At 38.1% G+C, this 24,494-nt stretch overlaps 1 protein-coding gene across 4 annotated transcripts in view; it reads right to left on the reverse strand.

The window, feature by feature from the left end:
- LOC149176109 (DEAD-box ATP-dependent RNA helicase 17-like) overlaps nucleotides 1-24,494 on the reverse strand; it is a 258,551-nt gene that overhangs the window by 148,823 nt on the left and 85,234 nt on the right. For 3 of the 4 annotated variants that reach the window (XM_089419861.1, XM_089419860.1, XM_089419863.1), the window contains 4 exons: nucleotides 11,382-11,525; nucleotides 7,021-7,129; nucleotides 6,401-6,759; nucleotides 6,224-6,297 (listed from right to left, as the gene is read on the reverse strand). In XM_089419861.1, coding sequence (XP_089275987.1) covers nucleotides 6,224-6,297; nucleotides 6,401-6,759; nucleotides 7,021-7,129; nucleotides 11,382-11,525 — 686 coding nt within the window. The remainder of the gene's footprint in view (nucleotides 1-6,223; nucleotides 6,298-6,400; nucleotides 6,760-7,020; nucleotides 7,130-11,381; nucleotides 11,526-24,494) is intronic. The other variant, XM_089419862.1, reaches the window with a different exon arrangement.

Raw genomic sequence — 24,494 nt, forward strand, 5'->3', positions numbered from 1 at the left:
TTATTAGCTTGTAAATTTCGTTATAGCAGAAGAGAAAGAGATTAAATTTTTGAGAAATTTTAAAATGAATGATGTATGAGAATGGATCACCGGACCAAACCCTTTTGCAAAGTACCCTGCAAGATGAAAGCTGAAAATCCAAACACGATCGATTCTTCTCCACAGTTTGTGAACTTGGAGACCAAGGGCTAGTGTACCTATAGATCTTTATTCAAACTTAAAAGTTGAATTGTTCGATCATGAGAAATTTGGACCAAGGGCTAGTGTACCTCCAAGCATAAGCTTACTTGATAGATATTTAGGACAACATCCCTCAACTATCATTCAATCTCCCTAAATTTGAGTTTGGAACAAAGGTTAAAATGTGTGACCTCGCAGTTCTCTTGTGGTTGAGTTCCCTGTAGGAACAAAGGCATGGGGGTTGTACTAAAGCCCTAAAGGGGGTATCGTTAATGAGGGTTATTAGAGTTGCGATGTGTGTGGACCCATGTCTGAAAAATCACTTGGAGGTCATCTCTACTATATAACATTCACTGATGACCATTCTAGAAAGACATGGTTCTACCTCCTCAAGACAAAGATGAAGTATTTGATAAGTTCAAGGAGTTTAGGGTTGAAGTGGAAACCCTAACTGAAAGAAAGACAAAAAAACTCTAAGATCTAACAATTGTGGGAAATACACTTCTAAGTAATTGATTGCATATTGTAAGGAAGCTAATATTAAGAGGGAACTCATTGTTGCCTATTATCCCGAACAAAATAAATTGGCCGAAAGGAAGAATACATCAATTGAAGAAGGCATTTGAACTATGCTCCTTGATCAAGATCTACTAAAATCCTTATTAGATAAAGCAGCGCTGACAGCCGTATACATTCAAAATAGGAATCCTCATAAGAATCTTGATAATACAACATCCGAAGAAGTATTCACAGGAAAGAAGCTAAGTGTGGATCACCTCCGAATCTTTGGAAGTCCAGCGTATATTCATGTTCCATAAGACATCTGCTATATTCTCAAGAAGTATGAAGGAGAACCTCTTAGGACAAGGTAGGTCAAGGAACAAAGGTGTGCTTCAAATACATTGATTTCTTTATATTGAAAGGATTATTCATTTGACAGTGTATTAGTAACATTGTTATGTCTAGCTATATTGAATCATAATGATTCTTGTTTTTTGGTGATTCATCTCTTGATAAATCTACCCACCCCTCTCTCATATTTTGAACTGATTTTGTAGAACCCTAGACAGGTTCTAGAAAACCCTAACCGAAGGGTATGCTGATTTGAATGTTTGAAACCCTAAACTGCTTAAGGATATTGTGAAATGCTATTTGAAGACTGATGATGTCATGTTTGGGATTTTGGTATGATCAGGAAAACCTAACTTGTTAGGGTTGAATGATAAGGTCCAAAATGCCGAGCCTTTGAAGTTTTGGTAATGTTGGGTTTGATATGTTTCTACATTGAAACCCTGGCTCGTTAGGGTTTGTGTAATGTGTGAGCAAGACCCTTATATTGTCTTAGAAATGCTTTCCTTGGTATGGGTGTGTTTGTCTGATCAAACCCTAGTGTAATCAAGATTGTTGTGTCTAGGCATATATAGATATGTCCTTACAGATGAAATCCTAGGTTGGTCTACATCAGATGTATTAATGTTGTCGGACATATGAGATGGTTATGCATGGTAATGAATTCCTAGATACATGGGTTGACCTAGTTATTGATGGTCATAAGTGTTAGAAAATAATAAGTCCTTGTCTAAGATTCTAGGATGGTGATATTTGGAAATCTAGGGTTTTGCAGTTAAACCCTAGTAGGAATTAAATTCTCTAATATGTGTGATATAACAATCTGAGGTCTATTTAATGATTGTTGAGATTGTGAAAATGGAATTCTAGGGTTTTGGAGTTAAACATTAGTAGAAGTAAAAATCTCTAATGTATGATGACGATGTGATGATTTGAGATTTGTGTAAGATCATTAAAATCTGAGTTTTAGTTGTGTTTGGAGGTTGATTGAAAATCTAGGGCCTACAACTAACCCTAGTGGGAGTTGGTCATGATAATGACTAAACTGTGATTGGTTTTGATTAATTCTGTTGTATGAAATCTAGGATTTATATGAAACCCTAGTGAAAATCTAACATATGAATTATAAAAGTTGTTAGATACCTTGTAGATCTATATTTGTTTGAATTGTTTCTAGGGTTTGTTATATGTTGTAGTAGGGTATGCTACACCTTTTAAAAGAAACATTGAAACCCTAGCCAGAATGAAAATTGTCATGATGTAGTCTAGGTTTATGCAAAAGTCCCTAGCAAGATGTTGAAGAGTATATGTCTCTTGCTTGTAATAAGTTTGGGTATCTGACATGTATAAAGTTGAAATGCTTATGTGATTCTGATATGGCTAACTTCATGCTTTATAGATTTGGTTGCACTTGCTATCTAAGTTGTGCAGGTACACAATCTTCAATATGGTGAAGATGCTCGTTGATGTGATAAGCATGATGAGAAGGATGATAGTAACTCTGATGAAATGGTTGGAAGCCACGAAAGATTCTCCTACGAGGAAAGGAAGAAGCAGAACTCCCTAAGTTAAGGAGTCTGGATGAAATCTCCCTAGGGTAAGAGGGTGCTTGAATGGAAGGAATCTCCCTAGGATAAAAGGACGATTGAGAATATTCCTTGTATAGGAATGATTAGATCCTCTCTGTTTAAGAGGGAGTGATAGATATGATTCTCTGCTTCATGTGTCATGCACTAGACCAAGACTAACAATCGTAATTTTTAGTGAAGGCCATGAGTAGGAGAAGGAAATGGGAGAATGCATTTTGAGGTGCTGCTGAAAGAAGGAAATCAGGATCTGATTGAAGAATATGTCGTTGCATGAGAAGTAGGAAAGGAAAGTGTATGATTGAGGAATCTTCTATCAAAGACTTGGTTGATAGTCCTACTATGAAAAGTTGAGAAGCGACATCAAGTTGTCTGGAAGACCCCGAAGTTTTGTATTTGATTATGTACATATGAAAGTATATTATTGATTGGGGTTGTGTTTGTACAGGTGAATCTCTCAAAATTTTTGATAGCATGTTGGTTACCAATCAGTTTGATCGGGAGAGATTGGTTATCCTTGTTCTGCTGGATCAAGGAGAGACTTTGTGAGTGAAGCATTGCATGGGAGGACATTTGGCCAACACTTTGTGTTGATGTCTAGGTCCCGAAGTTGGAAAGGTGGTGTTGATTATAGAGCTTTGTTTTTAGATACACACCTGGATCTTTGGGTTGATGGTTAGCAAGTAACCCTGATGGTACCTAGAGAGGTTGAAAGCTTGAGTCCATCTTAGTCCCACCTGGATAGATTGTCGTGGTCAGGAATCTAGTCCGTAGCACTGCGTTCCCTAAATTGTTGAGAGACCAATGGATATATTGTCCTGGTCAGGAATCTAGTCCATGGCATTGTGGTGCCTAAAGTTCTTCATGGTTCATATAGTTGAGATGTTCCATTGTATTTGTACATTATGAATACCTCCCTAGTTAAAGGGAAGTTTTGGAAAATGTAACTATGTTCGGTCTTCAATAATGTACTTGAGTCATCATGTAATGTACTTGTCAAAAGAATAAAGAAAAGAATTTTTATTGTTATTATTGTGACTTATTAAAGCATGGGTTTCATGCTTGGGTCACTATGTTTTAGGTCAAAGTCCCCATTGAGGACTTCTAGGATTTATTCTAAGTCTATAGAGTCATTGTACATTTAAAGAGACCCTTCTTGGGCTTTTGAATCATGTAAAAAGGTTCAGTATTGAATCAAATATGAATTATGTAACCTCCACACCATGTCAACCTAGAAGAAGATCAAGTCGGCCTAAGGACCCTATTCGACCCCACATAAACCCTATAAAAGGAAGCTCATCGAATTCATTTGAAGCATCATTCTCACACACAAATTCGATCTCTCTTGTAGTTGGGAAGAAGTGCGAAGTTCTCTTGTAGCTAGGAAGAAGTGCAAAGTCTTTTGTCGAGAAGCCGAAGTGAATGAGTTTGGGGAAGTCCAAGGAGAAAGGAAAAAATCGAAATTTTGGTGCCTCTCTCTCTTTGTTTCGTGGTCTAGATTGGGAGATCAAAGTCTCCTAAGTTTCACTGTTGCTGGAAGCTGCTGCCTAGTCGAAGTTGCTGGAAGGGGTTGAAGATCTGGAAGGCTGACTTGGTGTGGAGGGAAGGTCTAGTCTTGGTCTAGGGTGAAGAGTCTAAAAGAATACTATTGAAAGGAAGAATTATCTTGACTAGATTTTCCCCTCGAGGGTGGTTTTGCCCTGGCATGTGCCTATATCTTGTGTCTCTTGTTTTGTGATCTTCATACTCACAAAATATGGTAATTGCTTGATGAAAGATAAGATAATAAAGAAGTAAAAAAAGCCAACACGCTCATAAGTAATTATCAAGAAAGGAGAATCAAACCCTAATATAATTACTTTCATCTCCAATATATTGTTGATATTTATATGCTCATAAACATTTTCACTTGCTAAATTGATCTCAAGTTTCATTTCAGGTTATATCAAATAGTGATAGCCTTACTAACCATCTCCTAAAACTTGTTATCTCTAACAAGTCTTCCTTAGAAATCATCCTTAGGGACCCCCCCCCCTAGCTTAACTAAGAGAGAGCTTAAACGGAGAGAGTTGGGATCAAGTGACAGCCCCTTCTCTGAGCGTTGCCACAAAGCACACACCTTGTGGGGTTGAGGATTTTTCCCACATTTCTAGGTGTGCAATTTCATGGACAACAAGATGTAAATCGAACTACTACAAAAATTTTCCACATACTTCGCTGGTACGGTTGGAGGATTCCTGTGACCAAAAAGAATTTTGTTGTCTCTCAAAGAGGTCTTCCTGTGTCAGAACAAGAAGATTAAATAAACATAAAACCTAGCTACTCTTCAGATGATACTCCTGTGCCAAAACAATGTGAAAAATTATAGAATTGTGTCAACTAGGGTGGAATCTTTCACCACCGAAATTGACAAAGCAAAAGGGGTCTTAAAACCCTCAGAGCTAATGCTGAAGAAACAAATGAATTGGTCCACACTTGATGCTCCAAAATGAATTCATCCCTCTTTATTTTATAAATTTCCTAGAGGGGTCTCTTCTTCTTAAATGATTGAGTAAACTTTACTCCAAGCCCCAATTTTAGGTTTCTTTGCCCAGCTGCCCCAAAACTCACCCAAAAATGGATATTTTGGGGATTTCCCCTTTTTATTAAGGATTGTAGCCTACGAGGATCGATAGGCTATTTCATGAAGTGATTAATTACTCGGAACATTACATGACCTCTTAACTCCAATGGATAAATCCCTTCCAAACATTTGCCTCCCTAACTTTTCATGGTGAAAAATTCAAACATAGATAATAATATAAATATCAAAATAAATGTGTTTATAACAAAGCCCCAAGAGTTAGCTCAATCGGTCAAATCAAGTGCCTCGCCAATGGGAGGTCACAGGGTCGAATCCCGAAAGCTCTTGGGGTTAGGTCAGTAAATAGGCCGAGGGGTGTTGATGCCTTCGGGTGCGTCCACTCAGTGTTGAACAACCCTGGATGTAGCGGCTACCCATTGACCCGGGTATTCGTGAACCAGAAGTGAAAAAAAAAAAAGAAAAAAAAAATGTGTTTATAACAGAGTTCAATGGATAGGAGTTATCTAAGAATAACATTCACCATTTAAACCTTTTGTTATGAACACAAATATGTATAAAATAAACAAAATAATGATAATAATAATTAATAATTATGAAAGGACAGTCTCAAAAGACATGACACTTCATGAAAGGGCATCCTGCCTAGTATTTATTCAGGGCCCTCATTTAAAAACAAAATAAATAAGTGAAACAGGTAAGATGTACAAAAGGTTGCAATAAATGTAACCTTGTGAATAGAAAAGGAACAAAGAATTCAAAATGGTATAAATTAGTTAAGTTTGAAGGTGTTCAGCTATATACTTCTTCAAACAAGATCCTAGGTAGACTCTTTTCAAAACTGCGCTGTAGAAGAAAACATTTAAAGGAAGTTGAGCTTTAAGAGAGATATTTAGAGAAAGAATGAAGTGATGAATTAAAACATTGTATTATTCACACTCAAGACAATGTCCCTCAAAAGTTCAAAACAACTAAAAACCAATATACAGTCTTAATAAAAGTCATATTGTACAAATATCATACTTACCTTGCGAGAAGGTTCTGCTTCAAATTGAGATCGCAAAAGAGCCAACAACACTACAAACCTTAAACGACATGGCACTGCAAGAGATATTTCAATGTTAGAAGGAAACTTGCAGAAAAAAGTCCAAATGGTTTCTGGTAAATTTGTAAGGAGACTATAATTTATGAATAATGGGCTCACCCTTGATGTAACTCTGAACTAACTTAGCTGGAAATCTGTATTCTGATGCTGAACTACAAGTTCCAGGCAGAGCCCATTCATTTGTTAGTGCTTCTGCAGAAAGACCAGAATATAATTTGGTCTTACCTTGAGAAAAAATTCTCTCTTTCAGCCCAACCGTGACAGGATTGTTCAAGCTTATTTTTGCAAGATCATTAACTTCCTCATTCAGTGTTGCTGACAAGAGCAAGTTCTGCCTCTGGTACTCATCATCAAAAGACCTGTTATTTGCTGTATTCTCATTGACGAATCCAAGTTTCCCAGCTTCCAACAGGGTCAATATCTCCTTTATGTCTCTACCGAATCCTAGGTCCAAAAGTCTGGTTCAAACATACATCTTCTAAATAAAAGGAATCCCAACGTCAACTTGAAAAGAAGAATTTGTTTAAAGGGAACATGATTGAAAATAATACAGTAAACTACAAAAAACAATTATCAACAAAATAAAGAATTAAGTTTGCTACCATACATACAACAACACTCATCAAATAGGGAATGAGAAATATATACATGGGCAACATCATAGATTTAAACAAAAGACTATATTCCAAGCCAAGATGTAAGTTTGTAACTGTACATGCCTGTCTGCTTCATCAAAAACCAACCAGCGAAGGCGATTATGAACGAAGGAGGATGTATGCTTTAAGTGATCCAAAAGCCGGCCAGGAGTAGCAACTAGAATGGTTATTCCTGAGATAGTAGAGTATGTTAGTAACTTAGTATACAAAACTTTCCAAATTCATAAGCTACTAAACAATAATCTGCAAAAGGAACAAACCTATGGAAAGATGCCCAAGGGGAAAAGCTTGCGCTTTCATAGGCATGCAAACTTTATGAACTTGAAGAATTTTGTTAAAGACCCTCTATGTAATTTGGCAGGAAAGTTCTTTGGCATATTTGGGAACACCTGCATATTGGACAAGGATGGGAGAGTCATTCTGCTCTACCTCTAAAAGGTAACCCCTCTACCTGACACCCTAGGAACGCAGGGGAGACCTAAAAGTGGTTCATCCCATCAACAGAATGAATGGAAGTACACAAGGAGGAGGTGTTTTCCACCAGGGATTAGGGTTTCTATGGGGATTAGACAACAGACACACATGGGAGACTGTCACCTCTGGATCACAGGATGGAGTATTTCATCCTTTCTGTACTCCTTCTTTGCATTCAGCTCTTCTTTTGGGTTTTTGATGCTCTTTGTGAAATGTTTTTATAAAAAAGGCCTTGCAGGGAGATAGGATTTAATATGTTATTTGTGTAACAAAAGATCCAATTCATTTCTCAGAGTGGTGCAAGTATTGCACTAGGCCCTCTTTATTTTGCATGGCCACATTTTTGTTCAGGCTAAAGTTGGATTTTTGATCTTCTTTTTTTGGTTTTTTCTTTCTTCTTGTTAACCCGTAACAGGGTTTCTGCAATAAAAGAGGGGCTGTGTATTCTTCCTGACCAGTTGGCCATGGCGGTGGCACATTGATGTCAACCAATCTATGTTCTGAAGGACACAATTACATTATATACCACCTCTATGCCATTTCTGTAGATCAAAGTGCCAGACATTATGCTCAGATTGAAGTCAAGGACCATGTAGGCTGGTGCCACTTGTTCGAGATTCAACTCTTGGGAAGAACACCATTTCCAAGGTCCTCCAAACTTGTAAGCAGCGGCCTACAGTTCAACTCTTCATTTAGTTGAACAACACTGTTGGTGGACCATCCTTAGCATTAACCATTTTCTTACAGTGAGCTACTTGGTTCTTGATATTCCTGACAAGTAGAGCTACCCTTACTAGCACTCAACTGTGTAAAGCGCCTTTTCCAATTTTTCCTGAATCACTGCCATGTTACCTCTGTCCATTGAAGGAATGCATGCAGAAGTCTTTATATCCTTTGTTTTATGTTAAAGTGTTTGGATCAAACAGTAAACATGCAGGTATCCTCCTCTTTTTGTTAAGGGCTTTGTAGTCCCTCATACCCTAGTCTACCCAGATTGTGGAACATGTAGTTTAAGGGGTTAATTACTCTGCCTAGTGAGGCATTTTGTTGGCAACAAAGCTTGAGGTTTGGCAGTCTCAGACTTCAGTCATACATTTTAATAGAAAAATAGAGAGGTAGCATAATGTTTCAACATTAATAGAAGTCTAGCTTCCAATGAAAAGTGTTGAATAAAGAAAGCATTAAACATTCATAGCACAATTTGCCGAATATGAACTTGCCAACTTAACAAAGATTCAAATAGGTGAGATGAGATGATGAAGAGATATCCTAAAAATGTACATACACTGGCCTCACAAAGAAAGTAGGAGAGAGAATAGGAGAATTATATTAAGATTTTCAGAATGAATGTACAGAAGATTGGATGCCTATATCTATGTGCCATCCTCTTACATATTGAAGAATCAATTATGATTGAACTACATAAATAGTTATAGGTTAACAATAATATATGTATGACCAATAACATAAGAGATTATATATGAATGACTAGAATAAAACGCTGAAATAAACTAAATACGAACTGTCAATATCCAATTAACATAAAATGAATCTCATGAGTGGAATTTTTTTTATACGGATAGAGAGAAATGCTATCCTCTTCAAGTAACAAGTAGCCCCTATTTTATCCTAAGATAACAGCTAGAATTCAAATCATGTTTTGCTAGATTCAATACCCTAGATTTAGAAATAAATGACTAAATACTACAAGGAAATAGCATTACCCCATAAGCTTTTTCAGATGCAACAATATGCTCCTTTTGTGGTTCATTGTTGGCTCCTTCATCCACTATATCATGTTACATACAGGCACTCTTGCTAGCTCTTTAGAATGAAACCCTCAAAAAATCATGGTCAAAGAACGTTAAAAAAATGCATATAACTTTACAAGGGAGAAGATCCTAGTTGGTTAGGACATAATCAACCACAGTAGCTTGCCCCCCGCCCAACCATGAACAAAACAAGTGAACCTGATGAAATCTTGATATCTAGGAAGGTTGTTCAGGGTTGACAACTCAAGAGACTCACCAAGGTATAAGATATGCTTGTTGTAAGTTAAATGGGGTCACTCTAACTTCGTGATTTGATGATGCTCATGAAGACACAGAGCATCATCCAATCTATCTTGAAGTCAGAGTGTCATGAAACTCTTATTCAACTAACAATCAAGTGTTTGTGTGTCCGTGTGTATAATCAACAAAGATGGAGGCATGACATGCAAAACACAACGAGATTGTGCTATTCTTGATCATAAATTAATCCAAAAAGGAGGGCTTCGTGGATGGTGATACGGGGGATTTCTTTTTCATCCCTGGCCAGTGATTGAGGTCTTCTATGCTTATTTGGAGGCAATGTTGTTTTAGCTCATTATTTTTAGTACTATCCCAATTCAGATCTAGGTCTCCCTGTACCAAGTGCACCCCCTCGTTTGCCGGTCTGTCAGCAAGCTTGTTTGCTTTCCTGTGGATGTGGGAGGGGTGGACTGTTTGTAGTTTAGGTAGAAGAGAGCCCATTGACTCTATGGCAGCTGCAAGGCATCAGTTTTTGATGACTATGGTGGTTGGGGTCTCATTGATGAGGTGGTTGAGCACAGTGATGATGAGGTTGGAACCCCCTTCCACTGTGAGGTTGAGGTAGCGATGCTCAATAGCTATCTGGAGTAATTTTTATAGAGCCTGCAATTAAAACAAGTTATTAGTGTCTATCCCTCTATATTCTGCGAAAACTCTGAGAATGTTTCCTTGGTTGTAGCCACTAGATTCCCTTTGAATACCCCATAAAATTTTAGCTTGATGTGATACACACAAAGGCCCACATACATAATAGTTGGGAACACAACCATTCACTCAACTAATCAATACTTCCTAGTGACAATTTTCTAATGATGTATTCATAATAATGACCTTGTGATTTAAAACTAACAAGTCACTTATAAAGTAATAAAGTTTACATCATGCTCACATAATAATTATTTTATCAGTTATATCAATATGTATAAGTCCTTGATGGAAGCTTGGTGGGCTAGGTCAAGTGGTTGAGTGCTTTGAGCATCATGCAGGTGATCTCAGGGTTGATCCCATGGGCCGATTGTCTTTAATGTGTGCCTCATTCAACATCCCTACTAGGTCAATCACCATAATCAGCACCGACAGGTTTACATCGGGTACCATCCGTGAAATGCAAGGAAGTTCCCCCACAAGGTTTCCCTTGGATAACATATTGGAAAAAATCGATTGATCAATTATGGGTAAGTTGATGAAACAATAATGCCATAAGTGTCCATTGTGGACAGCAAAAGTCAAGCAGCCACCACAATGTTCGAAAAAGAGAATATTTACTGCAATTTATTAATCTAATTGTAACTAGTAGTCAACATGCAATAACATTTTAAATGAGCACCATATCATCTAGATTCCAATGACACATGTAGAATTGTGCTCCAAACTTGTGGGGTTAAACCAATCTTTATTGTAACTTCTAAGTATATCATTTTATACACTTGTATGGCCTTGGAATAGCAAAACAGTTTTCTATTTATCATGCCTCCTCCTAGCCATGACTGAAGAAATATGACATCCAGACAAAGTTTGTGTACAAAAGGTCATTTTCTATTGTATGGTCAATATGTGTCCACGTAAATTGAATATAACATGTTCAGAATTATATATAACTTAACAATGCAATGCCATTAACTATTGAGTTTCACATATATCCTTGAAACTATAATTGTTAGATGTGAAAAAGGGAATAGGGAACTAGACCTTTCTTGATCACTGCTGTATAAAATTGTAAACAATCACTACCAATCAACACTTAGAAAAGTTCGATACACAAGTACATATATATTCAATGAAGTGTATTAAAGAAAGTTCAGAAGTGCACATTTTGCTTCTGAAACTTGCATTAAAGAACAAAGGAACATCCAAAATGCAAAGATGAAAATGACTAACCTTTACGCAACCTCGCTTTTTCCTTTGACCGATTCTCACCACCTGTTATATAGCCAGGAACAAGCCAATGGAAACGGTGCAATAGTTTTTGCAATACTTCATAAACCTGCATACACAATTCCCGTGTTGGGACAAGCAGCAACGCTGAAATTTGATATGTCAGATCACACCATATCAGCAACAAGTAAATATAACTGAAATGATAATAAATGAAATTAAATGTCCAAGAATAACCATAAAGGGTTAAAAGAAATCAAAATAATGACAGTATTTGTGTTAGACTGTGAGTCCCTAGACAATCACAAAGTCCAAGACCATGAGTTGTAATCCTTATCTTCATGAGGTGTCATCATGATCCATTGATGAGTTGTGAGTGAGATCTAGAAGATCTGAAAGGTCATACTGATGTAATATAAATTCACATGGTGAGATCAATACTATACAAATATAATAGAAGGGCTTGAGGCCTTTTCCGCCATCTTGCTTCTCTTGTCTCACTCTTGCCAATTCTTAATAGTTTGTTCCTAAAATAGCCACTATGTTATATTCTGTCCTAGAATCTATTTTGTCTCTGGTGATGTGGTTGATTGATAATTATTGGATGATGATGTAGTCAATTACTTCATAACTGAATCAAGAGTTAAATCATGAGGTCATCATTATGAAGACATCATCAGGAATTCCTTCTTAGGAAGTACTAATTAGTTGGATGAATGGCTGTGATCTCCAACACCGTCATGTGTGTAGTGCCTCTGTACATATGGAAAGGCCCTCCTTTAAATCAAGTATCATCAAGAGTGCAGGTAACATCATTGAATATTGTATGTCATAACTCCATCTCTGTTGATCACATTTTTGTATCCATATCAATAAAGCATAAGTTGAATAAGAGCTTCAGTGTTAATTCCTGTATTTATATGAATGTTGCTATTGTTCGTTCTTTCTCTTATTTATTTAAGCCATGCATCCATACCATTATTTATTAACTATGCTTCATTATCACTTCCACACCCATAACTTAAAGTGGATTCACATTCAATAGTCGGCATCATTGTTTTGTTAGGAATTTGGCAAGGGGAATCCCACTAATGATTATAAGCGACGGTGAGTAAAGATCCATGTTACCTCTTCTTCCAGCAGGGATGTTGTTTTTCCATAGCACTATAGAATCTAGGTTAGGGTCTTAGAATCTCTGACACAACCAACTCAAATGCCACAACAACTACTTTGCACAGAGGAATAAATTGGAAAATTAACAGTAATTACCAAAACATGCACTAGCTATTGTTGAATTTCCACGACCCTGGTGCCTAGGATAGAATCTTAAAATCTATGATGCTACCAAACCAAGAATCTCAACAAAGCTACTTTGCATAGCAGAATATAAATAGCAATAAATCACGCATGCACAAATATAGACAACTTTTTACAAAATATTGTACAAATATGTACAGAAAATCAATCTTCCTTATATTACATCAACTGAATAATACAACTGTGTAGGGCTCTTGTACCAAGGATAGTGGCCCTCAAATATCCAATGGTACAGGAATACAAGATACAATGACAATCTCACTGCGCTAGTGCGCAATCACAACCTCTATGTCGTATCTTGTCCTGTCGATTCTTTGCTCCCGATCTGCAACAACACAACTCTGCCTCTATCAATGAAACAAGTCCATCTGCTCACTGAACACAGCTCCACCTGCTCTCACACTGATCGCAATTCCATCTACACATCGAGACTCCGCTTGAGTTGTTCAAAACTTCGTTTGTGAACAACTCCCTCTGCCCACTGCTGCTCCTCAGCTACTCAGGGTCTTCTTCCCACTATAGCATTCCACTACTACTATATGAAGGCTAACATAGGGCAGAAGGGCTTCCACCTATTACTGTTGTATGTCTCTTCTCCAAAAATGAACATGGGCTGATACAATCTACTCCTCTAGGCTGGCCAATCCTTGAGCTCTCAAACTGCCTCCTTCTAGTAGCTTCTTTCGTCCATCAAAGAGCTACACATAGGCTCAACTCTTCACCCAACACATAGTTGTCCAAGTCTGCTGCTTCTAGGGCTACTCTTGGGTCACCTACACATTGCCCTCCAACAGTCCACAAGGTACCCAATCCAGACTACATCCACATAGCAATAATTTCAACATAAAATCAACATTACCATACCTCAAATCTGGTGTCACTCTGTTGTAGGATAGGCTGACTGGTTAGGGTATGATAACAGTCCACATCAACCCTTTCTTATTTCTTCAAATAACCCCTTAACAGCCGTGACTGCCTCTTTCTTAAGTGTTGTCCCACTGTCCTTGAATTATGTCCTCCAAATAGGGTTTTGACTCCTTCACTACAGTGATCTAGGATTGTGGCTACCTCTGTTTTCAATAATAGACCTGCAGCATCATTATTTGGACAACCTGCCCAAAACATATTCAAAATTGACCCAAACTTGCTCCTTGAGACTTCGACCTTCTTTGCTCCTACTCAGCCTCAGGAAAACACAAGAACAAACCCAAACTTTCTTCTCTTTTCCAACTTCGGCCTCCCTGCTTGAGTTGTCGACATCACAGATTGATTTACTATAAAATGTTGCTCTTGGATGATGAAAATCACATCACATACACCTAATTATATCCAAAAGAAGGGCTCCACGAATTTTTGAAGAGGCATGTCTTTTGGACAAGTTTACCTCAAGCCTACATGACTTGATTGTCCAAAAACCCAACGTTATCTTTAAAAATTCATATCTCATCAAGGACATCTCGGATTTTGATGATTCTCGAAGCATTGGATTCTCTTCGCCATCCTCTATCATCTCCATCCATCACATGTCCAAAATGATCAATGGTTTTGACCCAAACATCGATGGGTGCAAAACCCCAACCTTGGGTTCCAAGCCCACAAATGACTTTTGTGGTGCTCCACCCTCCAAACCCAAAACCCTAGGGCTTGGAGTACCTCCCAAGCTACTCAAAAAATCAACAACTACAACAATTAAAATTTCACCATGCAAACACAAATTAGTACACCAAAGAAATGAGGCAAAGTGTTGAGCCATTTTATTAAATTTCAAGTTGGAACTGAGTACAATGGAGTGAAATGATAGAACCTGGGCTTTCTATTGCAAGCATGCAATGCACAGGTGAGAATCTAGGTAAAATCTCCAACTAAAATGGCTCAATTTGTCCAAATGAACTACACAGAAATTAAAAACAAAAACAAAAATAATTGTTGTTGTTGGAGACAAACTATGAAATGAACCCTCAAAACTGCTCCAAAAATTATGAAAAATTAGAGGAAGGCTCCTCACATGCCAACTAACAAAACCTAGAAAAATCTCAGAGACCCAAGTGGTAGAATGGCTTCCCCAAATAACTGTGCCCTGCTCTGAAAATATTATTGATGTTGGTTGGCTTCAACCCTTTGTTTTGGCCCTCAAAAGTGCTCAGAAAATTCTCCCAAAGTAATCGGGAACTCTCCTCAAAAAACCCAGAAATATTTTGGGCTAATTCTAGCTGACCCGAAAATACCCAAATTTGAACGAAATTCCCAGTAAATGGGTTCTACGTCCCACCAAGAATATCTACTGCAAATTAGCTCCAATTTCCTCACTCGGCTACTAGAATTTCCTCTAGAAAAAATCTCTGGAAAAGAACAAGAAATCTCAGCTCAACTCCTGCACAAAATCTCTACTTCAATCTATGCATTGTAGATGGCCCAGAAAAACCCCTGTGTAGGCCCTAATGATAAAAATTCAGCCCTCCTGATAGAAGTGTTCTTCGCCTCTGAAAATCTCCAAGAAAACTCATCCTCCACTGAGGAAACTTTCTACAAATTCTCAGCCTCGGGATCCACCAAATGCTAGCTCTCCAAAATGCCACGAATTCCACAATTGTGTCCTCCTAGAACATGCACAAGCTGAAAGATTTATGCAATTCGGCCCTCCAAATACCAACTTTTTCTCACAAATTCTCTTCTAGAGTGACACTCAAAGTTCACTGAAAAGGAGTTTGAATTCCCGCTTGGAAATTCCTTGTGCTAAACAACACTGGTTGACTTGGCTAAGCAACTCAAGAAAACCCTCCAAAATCAAAAAGGAAATGCCAAAATAGAATGATCAAAATGAGACTCTAGCCTTCCTTTTATGGTTGCTTTCCCTTCCTCATACCATGGTTTGATTTCTCTCATACCATGCTCTAATACCATGGTTTGATTCTTCCCTTGGTTCGATTTCCCTTTGGTAATCTCCACAATTTATCTTCACTTTAAATTTTCTTCTTTTTCCTAAGTCCCAACCTTTGCCTTTTCTACAAAAATTTATTTAACACCTCCACAACTTATTTCTCCTAAGTTTTATTTATATAATATTATATTAATAGCCAAAATTACCAAAATTGAGAATTTCATTGACAAAAATTTTAATTGGGGACATGACATAAATACAACAGTAAATCAACTAGTGCACAAATAAACAACTTTTTACAAATTTTCAACAACCCAACTTCGTTATATTATCAATCTATAACACAATAGTCTAGGGCTCCCGTACTAGGGATCATGGCCCTCATACAATCACTAATACAAGAATACAAAGCTAGGGTGTGGTGTCAACAACTATGATAACCAATCTACCCTGAACAAAATACCAACTGACCTACTAGCTAATGTAGTGCACTTCACAGCTCAACTTGGTCGTACCCTGAACACATCTACTAGTCCTTTTGCTCCCAATCTACAGCAACACCAATCTACCTCTAGCAATGAATCCTGCTTCTTTACGTCACTGAACACGGCTCACCAATCTGCCCTCTAGTTGATCATTAGTCTATCAACGAATCAACACATAGAGTATTCTTGTGAGTTGTTCATAACTCCGTTTGTGAGCAACTCCACTACTGCTCCTTAGTCCTTCAAGAATGCAACCCTTTGGGACTTCTTCCCACTATTGCCTTCCTGTGTTGCTCCAATGAAGGCAAACTTAGGGCATGGAGGGTTGCCCACTATCATTGTCAAATGTCCTCCAACAATCAACTTAGTGTCAATTCATAAACCCATTTGGCAGGTTCTTATTCCTTCAAGAACTAGCCCTTAGGGCTTCTCTAATTTTGCCCTTCTAACATTCCTCAAATTCCTTTATATGTGATTGTTCTTAGGGCTCTAGAACAAGTCACTACAGCCCTCCAAATCTGTTCTTTTGACTATTCCAACCACTGTCCAAAACTTGGACCCCAATCCTACACTTGTACTCCTAGAAGACCTCCTTTCAGCTCTCCCAAAGCACCTCGGATCTGAGCAGGACTTCTCTGAGGAACTTGGCCCTATCTAGCGCAACCTGAAGCAGCCTTAAACCATCTACAAACCCACTCTAACAACCACTATTTTTTGCACCCTTTCTCTAGGTGAATGCAGCCTAGTCTTAGCTACCAAGTAGGCTCCTCAACCCTCCAAAAATCACAGATTCATCCACCTGTTACACCACAAAATTCTCAGCCTGTTAAAGAGAGATAACCTTTGTTTATTGCTCAGACTCTGTCCTCAAGAGTCTCAGCCTAACCTCCTTGGCTTCGCTGCCTATGTCTACCCAACCATAGCCCAAACAAAAACACAAAGAATCAACCCAAAAACAGACTTGATCTCCTCCTTCGCTAGGCTTCTAGGGTTGCGGCTATCTCAGGAGTATTCGGCCCTCTTTTCTTGTCTTCACATGAGAAACAAATGCCTTGATTGGATGTGGAATGGGACTCCTCATTCTATTTATATCTTTCTCTTGTGGCAATGCCTAGCCCTCTTCTAGGGTTGTCTCAAGTTAGATCGACTTGTCTTTTGTGCCACAAGCCCACACAAAAACACAAATAAATTAATTTCTCAACAATGACAGGGACTCTCTTGGTGCTTGAAGTAACCCCTTACTCCTCTAAGGGTGCTCTATCATCTCCAAGTGTCAAGTCATCAAAACTCTCCTTGGTTTCAGACACACAAGCTTAGGTGCAAAGCCCACATCTTGGGTTCGTAGCCCACAGGACCCTTTTGTGGTGCCAATTCCTCCACAACCCTATACCCTAGGGTTTGGAGTACCTCCCAAGCTCCCAATCTCATCAAGGGGTACCTATAGAAATTTTTCAACAAGGCGCATGTAGTGATGTTATAAATATGAGCTGGAGGAGCCTTAAAGAAATTTGCAGAACATTCAAAAAGCGTTTGAAACAGGGTATGCAACACAATCACTTTTGGCAACACTGGAGTCTATACAGTTTATATCTAATATGGCATTTGCTTATTTTGCTCTGGAAGAGAATGTCACAGGAAGGGTTCTTCTTGCCATTGTGCTTACTGTTTTTGGCAACATCTTCCTTGTTGGTTTTGGTGACCATCAATCCCCTGTTTTTACACCTGGGCAATTGATGGACAAATATACAAATCACATAATTTTTCTTTCAACCGAGAGGCTCATTCTATAGCCCAATGTGAAGGCGATGTGTAAGTATGTTCGTGCTCAACTTGTAGTTGACACGTGTCCCTCTTAAAATAAAAATAAAAATATTTTTTAAATAGAAAAGCAATGTCAGCTATAATAAAAAAGAAAAAAGAATATGTTATGCATGTTTAATTAATTGTCCATATGACCTAATATAATTTCATGTAAAGTAATTAGAAGTTCAAAAACATGTGAGTAAGATGTTTAAACCTTATACTTTTCAAAAATATTTTAACACGTGATTTAAATAAACTATTTGAAGATCTATGTTAACTAATTTATGTTAATATCAACTTCATATATATCTATATCTAGGAAAAAAAATGTTAAAAGAAAATATTTTAATGTTGTATATAATAAAATATCCAATGTGGGTTATGAATAAAATATTTTAATATGAATTAATATTGACGTATACTTAAAAATATATTAATAACAAAAAAACTAAATCACTCAATGCACATGTTATGTAAAATATTTTAATTATTGTTTTAAAAAATGATGTATATATCACATAAAGCTATTGAAAAAAATAAGCTTTTATGGTTAAAATGTTTGAAGTGGTCTCATTATTTTACAGTTTAATCTTTTTCTTAGGTATATGTTTTTTTGTCGAAATCTAACATAGATTTTTTGGATTTAAAAGTTTAAGCTATGTAATCTCTATAGCATTCAAAAGTACAATTTAAACAATAAAAGATTACACATTTATTTTTGCACTCTAAAATAAGTTTGCCCCTAAAAAAATCTGATCTCTCCCAGCTCATTTTAGATCCGCGCTTAAGATGGATCTATGTTGGTTCTATAGACCAGTGTGAAGGCGAAGTGTAAGTATGTTCGTGCTCAACTTGGAGTTGACACGTGTCCCTCTTAAAATAAAATAATAATATTCTAAAAATAGAAAATAAATGCCGGTTATAATAAAAAAGAAAAAAGAATATGTTATTAATGTTTAATTAGTTCTCCATATGACCTAATATAATTTCATGTAAAGTAATTAGAAGTAAAAGAATATATGTCAGTAAGATGTTTAAACCTTATACTTTTCAAAAATATTTTAACACGTGATTTAAATAAACTATTTGAAAATCTATGTTTACTAATTTATGTCGATATCAACTTCATATATCTATATATAGAAAAACGATGTTAAAAGAAAATATTTTAGTGTTGTATATAATAAAATATCCAATGTGGATTATGAATTAATATTGACTTATACTTAAAAATATATTAATAACAAAAAAACCAACTCGCTCAATGCACATGTTGTCAAATATTTTATATATTGTTTTAAAAAATGATGTATATATAAAGCTATTGAAAAAAATAAGTTTTTATGGTTAAAATGTTTGAAGTGGTCTCAGTATTTTACAGTTTAATCCCTTTTTTAGATATATGTTTTTTTGTTGAAATCCAACAATGACTTTTTGGATTTACAAGTTTATGCAATCTCTATAGCATTCAAATATACAATTTAAACAATGAACATACACATTGTTTTTTGCACTCTAAAATAGGTTTGCACATGAAAAAATCCGATCCCTCTCGGCTCATGTTAGATCCCTGTTTAAGATGGATCTATGTTGGTATATTGCCTGTCTTTTGCTGATAGTTGCAGTCAATCATTCTCTTGCAGAAGAGGGGAAAGACTGATTTCAATATTTGGGAGACACAGTGTCAGATCCTATTGGCATCAACTGCTTCCTCTTTCTTATGCGATTGTTTCTAGTGCTGTCGGATCTCATTCTGCTCTGTTTGCCAGATCTTTATCCAGTTTACTTCGCTTGACCATGAGTGGGAATATTCAGCTATATGGGTGGTTTACATATTCCATGCTCTTTTTATTTTTATGCACTGCAGCGTATTGAGGCAAGCTGGAAAATCTGTTGGAGAATAACTGCACTGTTTCTAAAGCCGAGGATTGGCTGAAGCCTTCAGTTGTGTTGGAGGCATTTGAGGCAAGCCTAAACATATTGTCGTTGACCATATCCAATCAGCCATTGCTTCTTGGGTGGATCAGGCCATGATTTGGCTAGGGCCACAAGGGTTGAAGAGAGCATAGTCAGTGTATTATTTCACTGGCCAGATCTCGTCAAAGGAGCAGACCAAGTAACGTTTATTCACAGACTTTACATTATCTGCTTTGTATGTTGTACTCAGATTGCAGTTGGAATCCGGTTATCAGCTTCAAGCAACATTAAACATTACAATCAGAGAGAAACAGGAAGGAAGCAGTATTTGAAACAGGTTACTGATAGGTATAGTCATATTGATCTACATTTCGCAGCTAAGAAAGAAGATTTAGAAGTTATGAAGAAACTTTTAGATGGGTTACATTTTGAAAGCAATATACAGAGCAATCAGGCTGACATTGAGATGGGGGAGATTCGATCATGTTTGGTAGATGAAGAAAATGAGGTTGTTGAGACACGGTTGTATATCGTTGCAAAACATTGCCTCCACATATACAGAGTTCCATTTACGGGAGACCTGCAATCTTGACCAAGCCTGTGATATTTGCTACAACTTTTGCATGCTTCTTCTCAGTTATTGGTTTTTCTAATGATATACCAGATGTAGATGAAGACAGTATCTTTGGCAGTCAATCTTTCAGCATTCATTTGGGTCAAAAGTGGGTGCTTTGGCTGTTGCTATGATTATGGGAGTTGTTCCAAAAGAATATTGGAACCCTGGTGGTGTGCAAACATCATGGATTGCCTCTGAATCGAGCTGGGAGTTTGTCTGACTCATAATTTGCAATGGAATCTGTATTTAATTAAAGAATTTGAGGAGCAGGCCTTGAAAAATGTAGAAAATAATGGGCAAGCAAAGCACGATGGTGGAGCTTTTATCACTGAGGGTTTGCTCATGAATGCCAGTGCAGCTGCTAACAGAGAGGCTGCGACTGTTGGGCATCCATGGTCAAAATTTTTAAAAGGTTTTCATGCAGACAAGAGAACCACTGCGTCAAGCCCCTTTAGTTTGGGGAAGAGAAAGTAGGCAGCCATGTTGAAGGTAAATGGCAAATGCAAAGAGGTTTGCAAGGCCTCGCAGTTTCCTTGATGTTTATGTTGTTGGTCTTTGTTCAGCCTTAGGAGCTTCTTGCTCCCGATCCTCTACCCTTGTTGGCTCTTTCTCATGAGAACTCCCAAGAGTCCTGCCTTCATCAAATCTGACATCACTACTTAAAATAACTTTCCTCTGTCTTAGAATGTAGACTCGGTAGGCCTTTGAGACCTCACTATAGCCCACAACTACACCCCTTTCTGACAAGGGCTCTTGCTTAGTCCTCTTCTCTGTGGGAATGTGGACCTAGATTGGACTACTAAAGATGCGCAAATGGCTCACATCCAATTTCACTCCTATAAGCATCTCCTCAATAGTCATGTCCTCCAATATCCTATGAGAACTCCTGTTTTGCACATATACAGTTGTATTGCGAGCATCTTCCCACAAAAACATAGACAATCCTTGATCATAGATCACTGCCATCATTGCCTCCATTACGGTCTTATTCTTCCTTTCGGCAACCCCATTTTGTTGAGGGTTGTAAGGTACTGTGAGCTCCTCCTTAATCCCTATTGCCCTGCAAAAATCCTGGAACTTGTTGGAGGTATACTCGCCCCCATTATCTGATCTCAGCGCCTTAATCTTCTTCCTGATCTGGTTCTCCAGAGTCCAAACGAGCTTTGAATTCCTAAAACTAATCGAAGACTTCATCCTTGGTCTTCAAGAAGTAGATCCAAGTTTTTCTGGAGGAGTCATCTATGAATGCCACAAAGTACAAAGACCCTATGATCAACATCATGTACAAAGGACCAAAAATGTTTGAGTGCACCAAGTCTAGCACTCCCTTAAACTTGGTCTTGTTCTGAGGATACGTAGCCTTGGCCTACTTGCCAAGTGCACGTCATCTATGAATTTCACAAAGTACAAAGACCCTATGATCGATGCCATGTACAAAGGATCACAAATGTTTGAGTGCACTAAGTCTAGCACTCCCTTAGACCTAGTCTTGTTGTGAGGATACGTAGCCTTGGCCTACTTGCCAATTGCACACCCTTTACACACTTCATCCTGCTCCACCTTGATCTTTGAAAAGTCTGTAACCATTCTCTACAACATAGGGAGAGCTCTATAGTGTAGGTGTCCCATCCTCCTATGGCATATCTCACTCTGGCTATCACACTCATGTACGAGAGCCTTCATCGACTATCCTCTCAACACATAGAGATCCTTCTCCGTTCTCCCAATTACTCGCATTTTACTAGGACCAATTCCTTTTATCCCAACAACCACTTCATCTCCAGTAAAGCTAACTTCTAGTCCTCTGTCTACTATGGTTGAAACTTGAAACTGAAAGCAGGTTCTTCTCCAGACCCGGTACATACAATACTTCGTTCACCTCCCAGGTACCCCCTAAATTCATTTGAAACACAATACTTCCAATGCATTCTACTGCATACTTGGCCTTATCACGAAGCTCTACATGTATATCCCTAGGCTCCCTAGTCATGTTGGTGAAGACGTCTTGAGATCCTGTCATGTGATGAGATTGTGAAAATTCCCAAACCGCAATCCTATTGCAGCAACTGGTATTATTTCTTCTAACTGATAAATTAATTATTTAATTTATTGCTACATCAACATCAAAATAAACACACTACAACCTTCACAAATAAAAATTTGCAGAAATAAATAGCGCTGGAAACTGAGGAAATTCTAGCGCACAAAATAAAAATGACATCATTATTTTTGGACAAAAGTCCCCAGAAAAAACCCAATGTGGGAAAATCGGTGCATCAATGAGGGTTCTTATTATTATGCAGCAGTGAAATTTTGAGTACAATCAATGGATGCCCAACTAGCAATCCCAACAGCAAGTAAATATGGCCAAAATTATTTAAGGGAATTACCCTTCTTCCACAAGCAATCCCAGCACAACTCTTCAGAAAACTCGTCCTCCTGGACCCTCTACGTCAACATCTGCACTGCTTTATGACCTCTAGCCCCTGAACTACCTCTGATGAAGTCATTCTACCTGTCTCTGCTGAGGAAACCGCTTCTTCAGCACTCTGGACCCTCTACCCAGCGTCTGGAATTGAAAACGAATTTCTCTCCAGCAAAATCAAATTGCTTTTGAAGGAACTGCGCAGTCCTCTACGCTACCTCACTGGGAATAACTCGGCCCCTTGTTGTTGCCTCTCTGAATCTAGAAATATTCCTCTGGATCATTGTCTCCGCCACTCATTGACCCTGCTTCAATATCTACCTCTCCGGCAACTGTTGTTGTGCTCTGAAATCGATCTGCCAAGAAAATTGAACTGCAGAAGTGTCTTCTCCAAGTGCCCATTGACGACTTCTTATAATCCTCTGTTGGGACTCGAATGGCCAAGATTAAATCTTAGTCAAAGGCTAGGATCATCTTGAAGTCGATCTGTGTGAGTTTCTAGATGATTCTCACCTTATCTCAATTAATACTGATTAATTAACCATATTCCCTAAGTTTAGACTTAGGAAATATTTAGAAAACGGTTAATAATCTAATTGAGACACTTCTAGGTGGAATTTCCAAAAACTATTCTGGGTTTTGGAGATCTCATGTATTATAGTGTCTCCACCAAATTTCGTAACTAGAACACATCCGATGCTACAGAAATTAACACTCCCTCTTAGCGAGGACTATGTTCTCTCCAATTAGTGCTCCAACAACTCATGTTGCAACCTACTACATCCTGCAGCTACAACACCCTGTCTTTGTATCACCTTTTTCACGTTGTTGATGTCTGGTTGCTGCTACCCACCAACTACTGTGCAACTCTGATGCATCTGCACTGCAACTCCTTCTCATTTGTTGTTGTTGCAACTGCAACTACTGCAATTGAAAAGCATCCAAAATACTGAATCAATTGTGTTCAGTATGATGCATCTGTCTCCAAGTCTCTGACTGCTACTAGCATCTGCACTGTCACTGAAGAATCTGTGTTGTTGCCAACTCTGCACTGAGCCATCTGCTCTGTTGTCAACACTACATTGCGCTCCTCGGCATCTGACTGCTACTAGTCTGCAACTGTCATTCTGGTACTGACTACATCATCTGCCACTAATCCATCCTCTTATTGAATATTGTCGGCCCCCATAGCAAGGTAGTAATCCATGAGGTGGACTCCTCAAGGACCCTACCCAATCTTTGTAGCTCTCTAGAGCTACAACTCCAAGTCACCCCACCTCACTCCTGGAGGTATGGCTGCTAACATCTCGAAGTCTTCTTCCAAACTGGAGGACAACTAGTCAATCTTAGCTGACGTTGCCTGCTGGTCCTACTTCTCTGACTTGTTCTTCTTCCTAAGAGGACACTACGTGCTATAGTGACCGAGCACCTCACCACATCTGAAGCACTTGACCTTTGACAGGTCCTTCTTCTTCTTTCTTTGCTCCCCTTGCCCCTAAATGGGACCCTTTGATGCGAGAGCCACATTCTCCTCCTCCTTCACCACTTTCGATCCATTGTTACTACTGCCACTGATGGAGCTCTTCAACAGAGCTCGTCTCAACTCCTCCTATTGCAGATTGGCCCACATTCTATCCCATCCAGGTAATGTGTCTCTACCCAATATACTTTTGGA

The sequence above is a fragment of the Pinus tabuliformis genome, chromosome 4_1 (genome assembly GCF_031772625.1).
Source record: "Pinus tabuliformis cultivar Carrire ecotype Pingquan chromosome 4_1, CPIR1, whole genome shotgun sequence".
NCBI classification, from domain to species: domain Eukaryota; kingdom Viridiplantae; phylum Streptophyta; class Pinopsida; order Pinales; family Pinaceae; genus Pinus; species Pinus tabuliformis.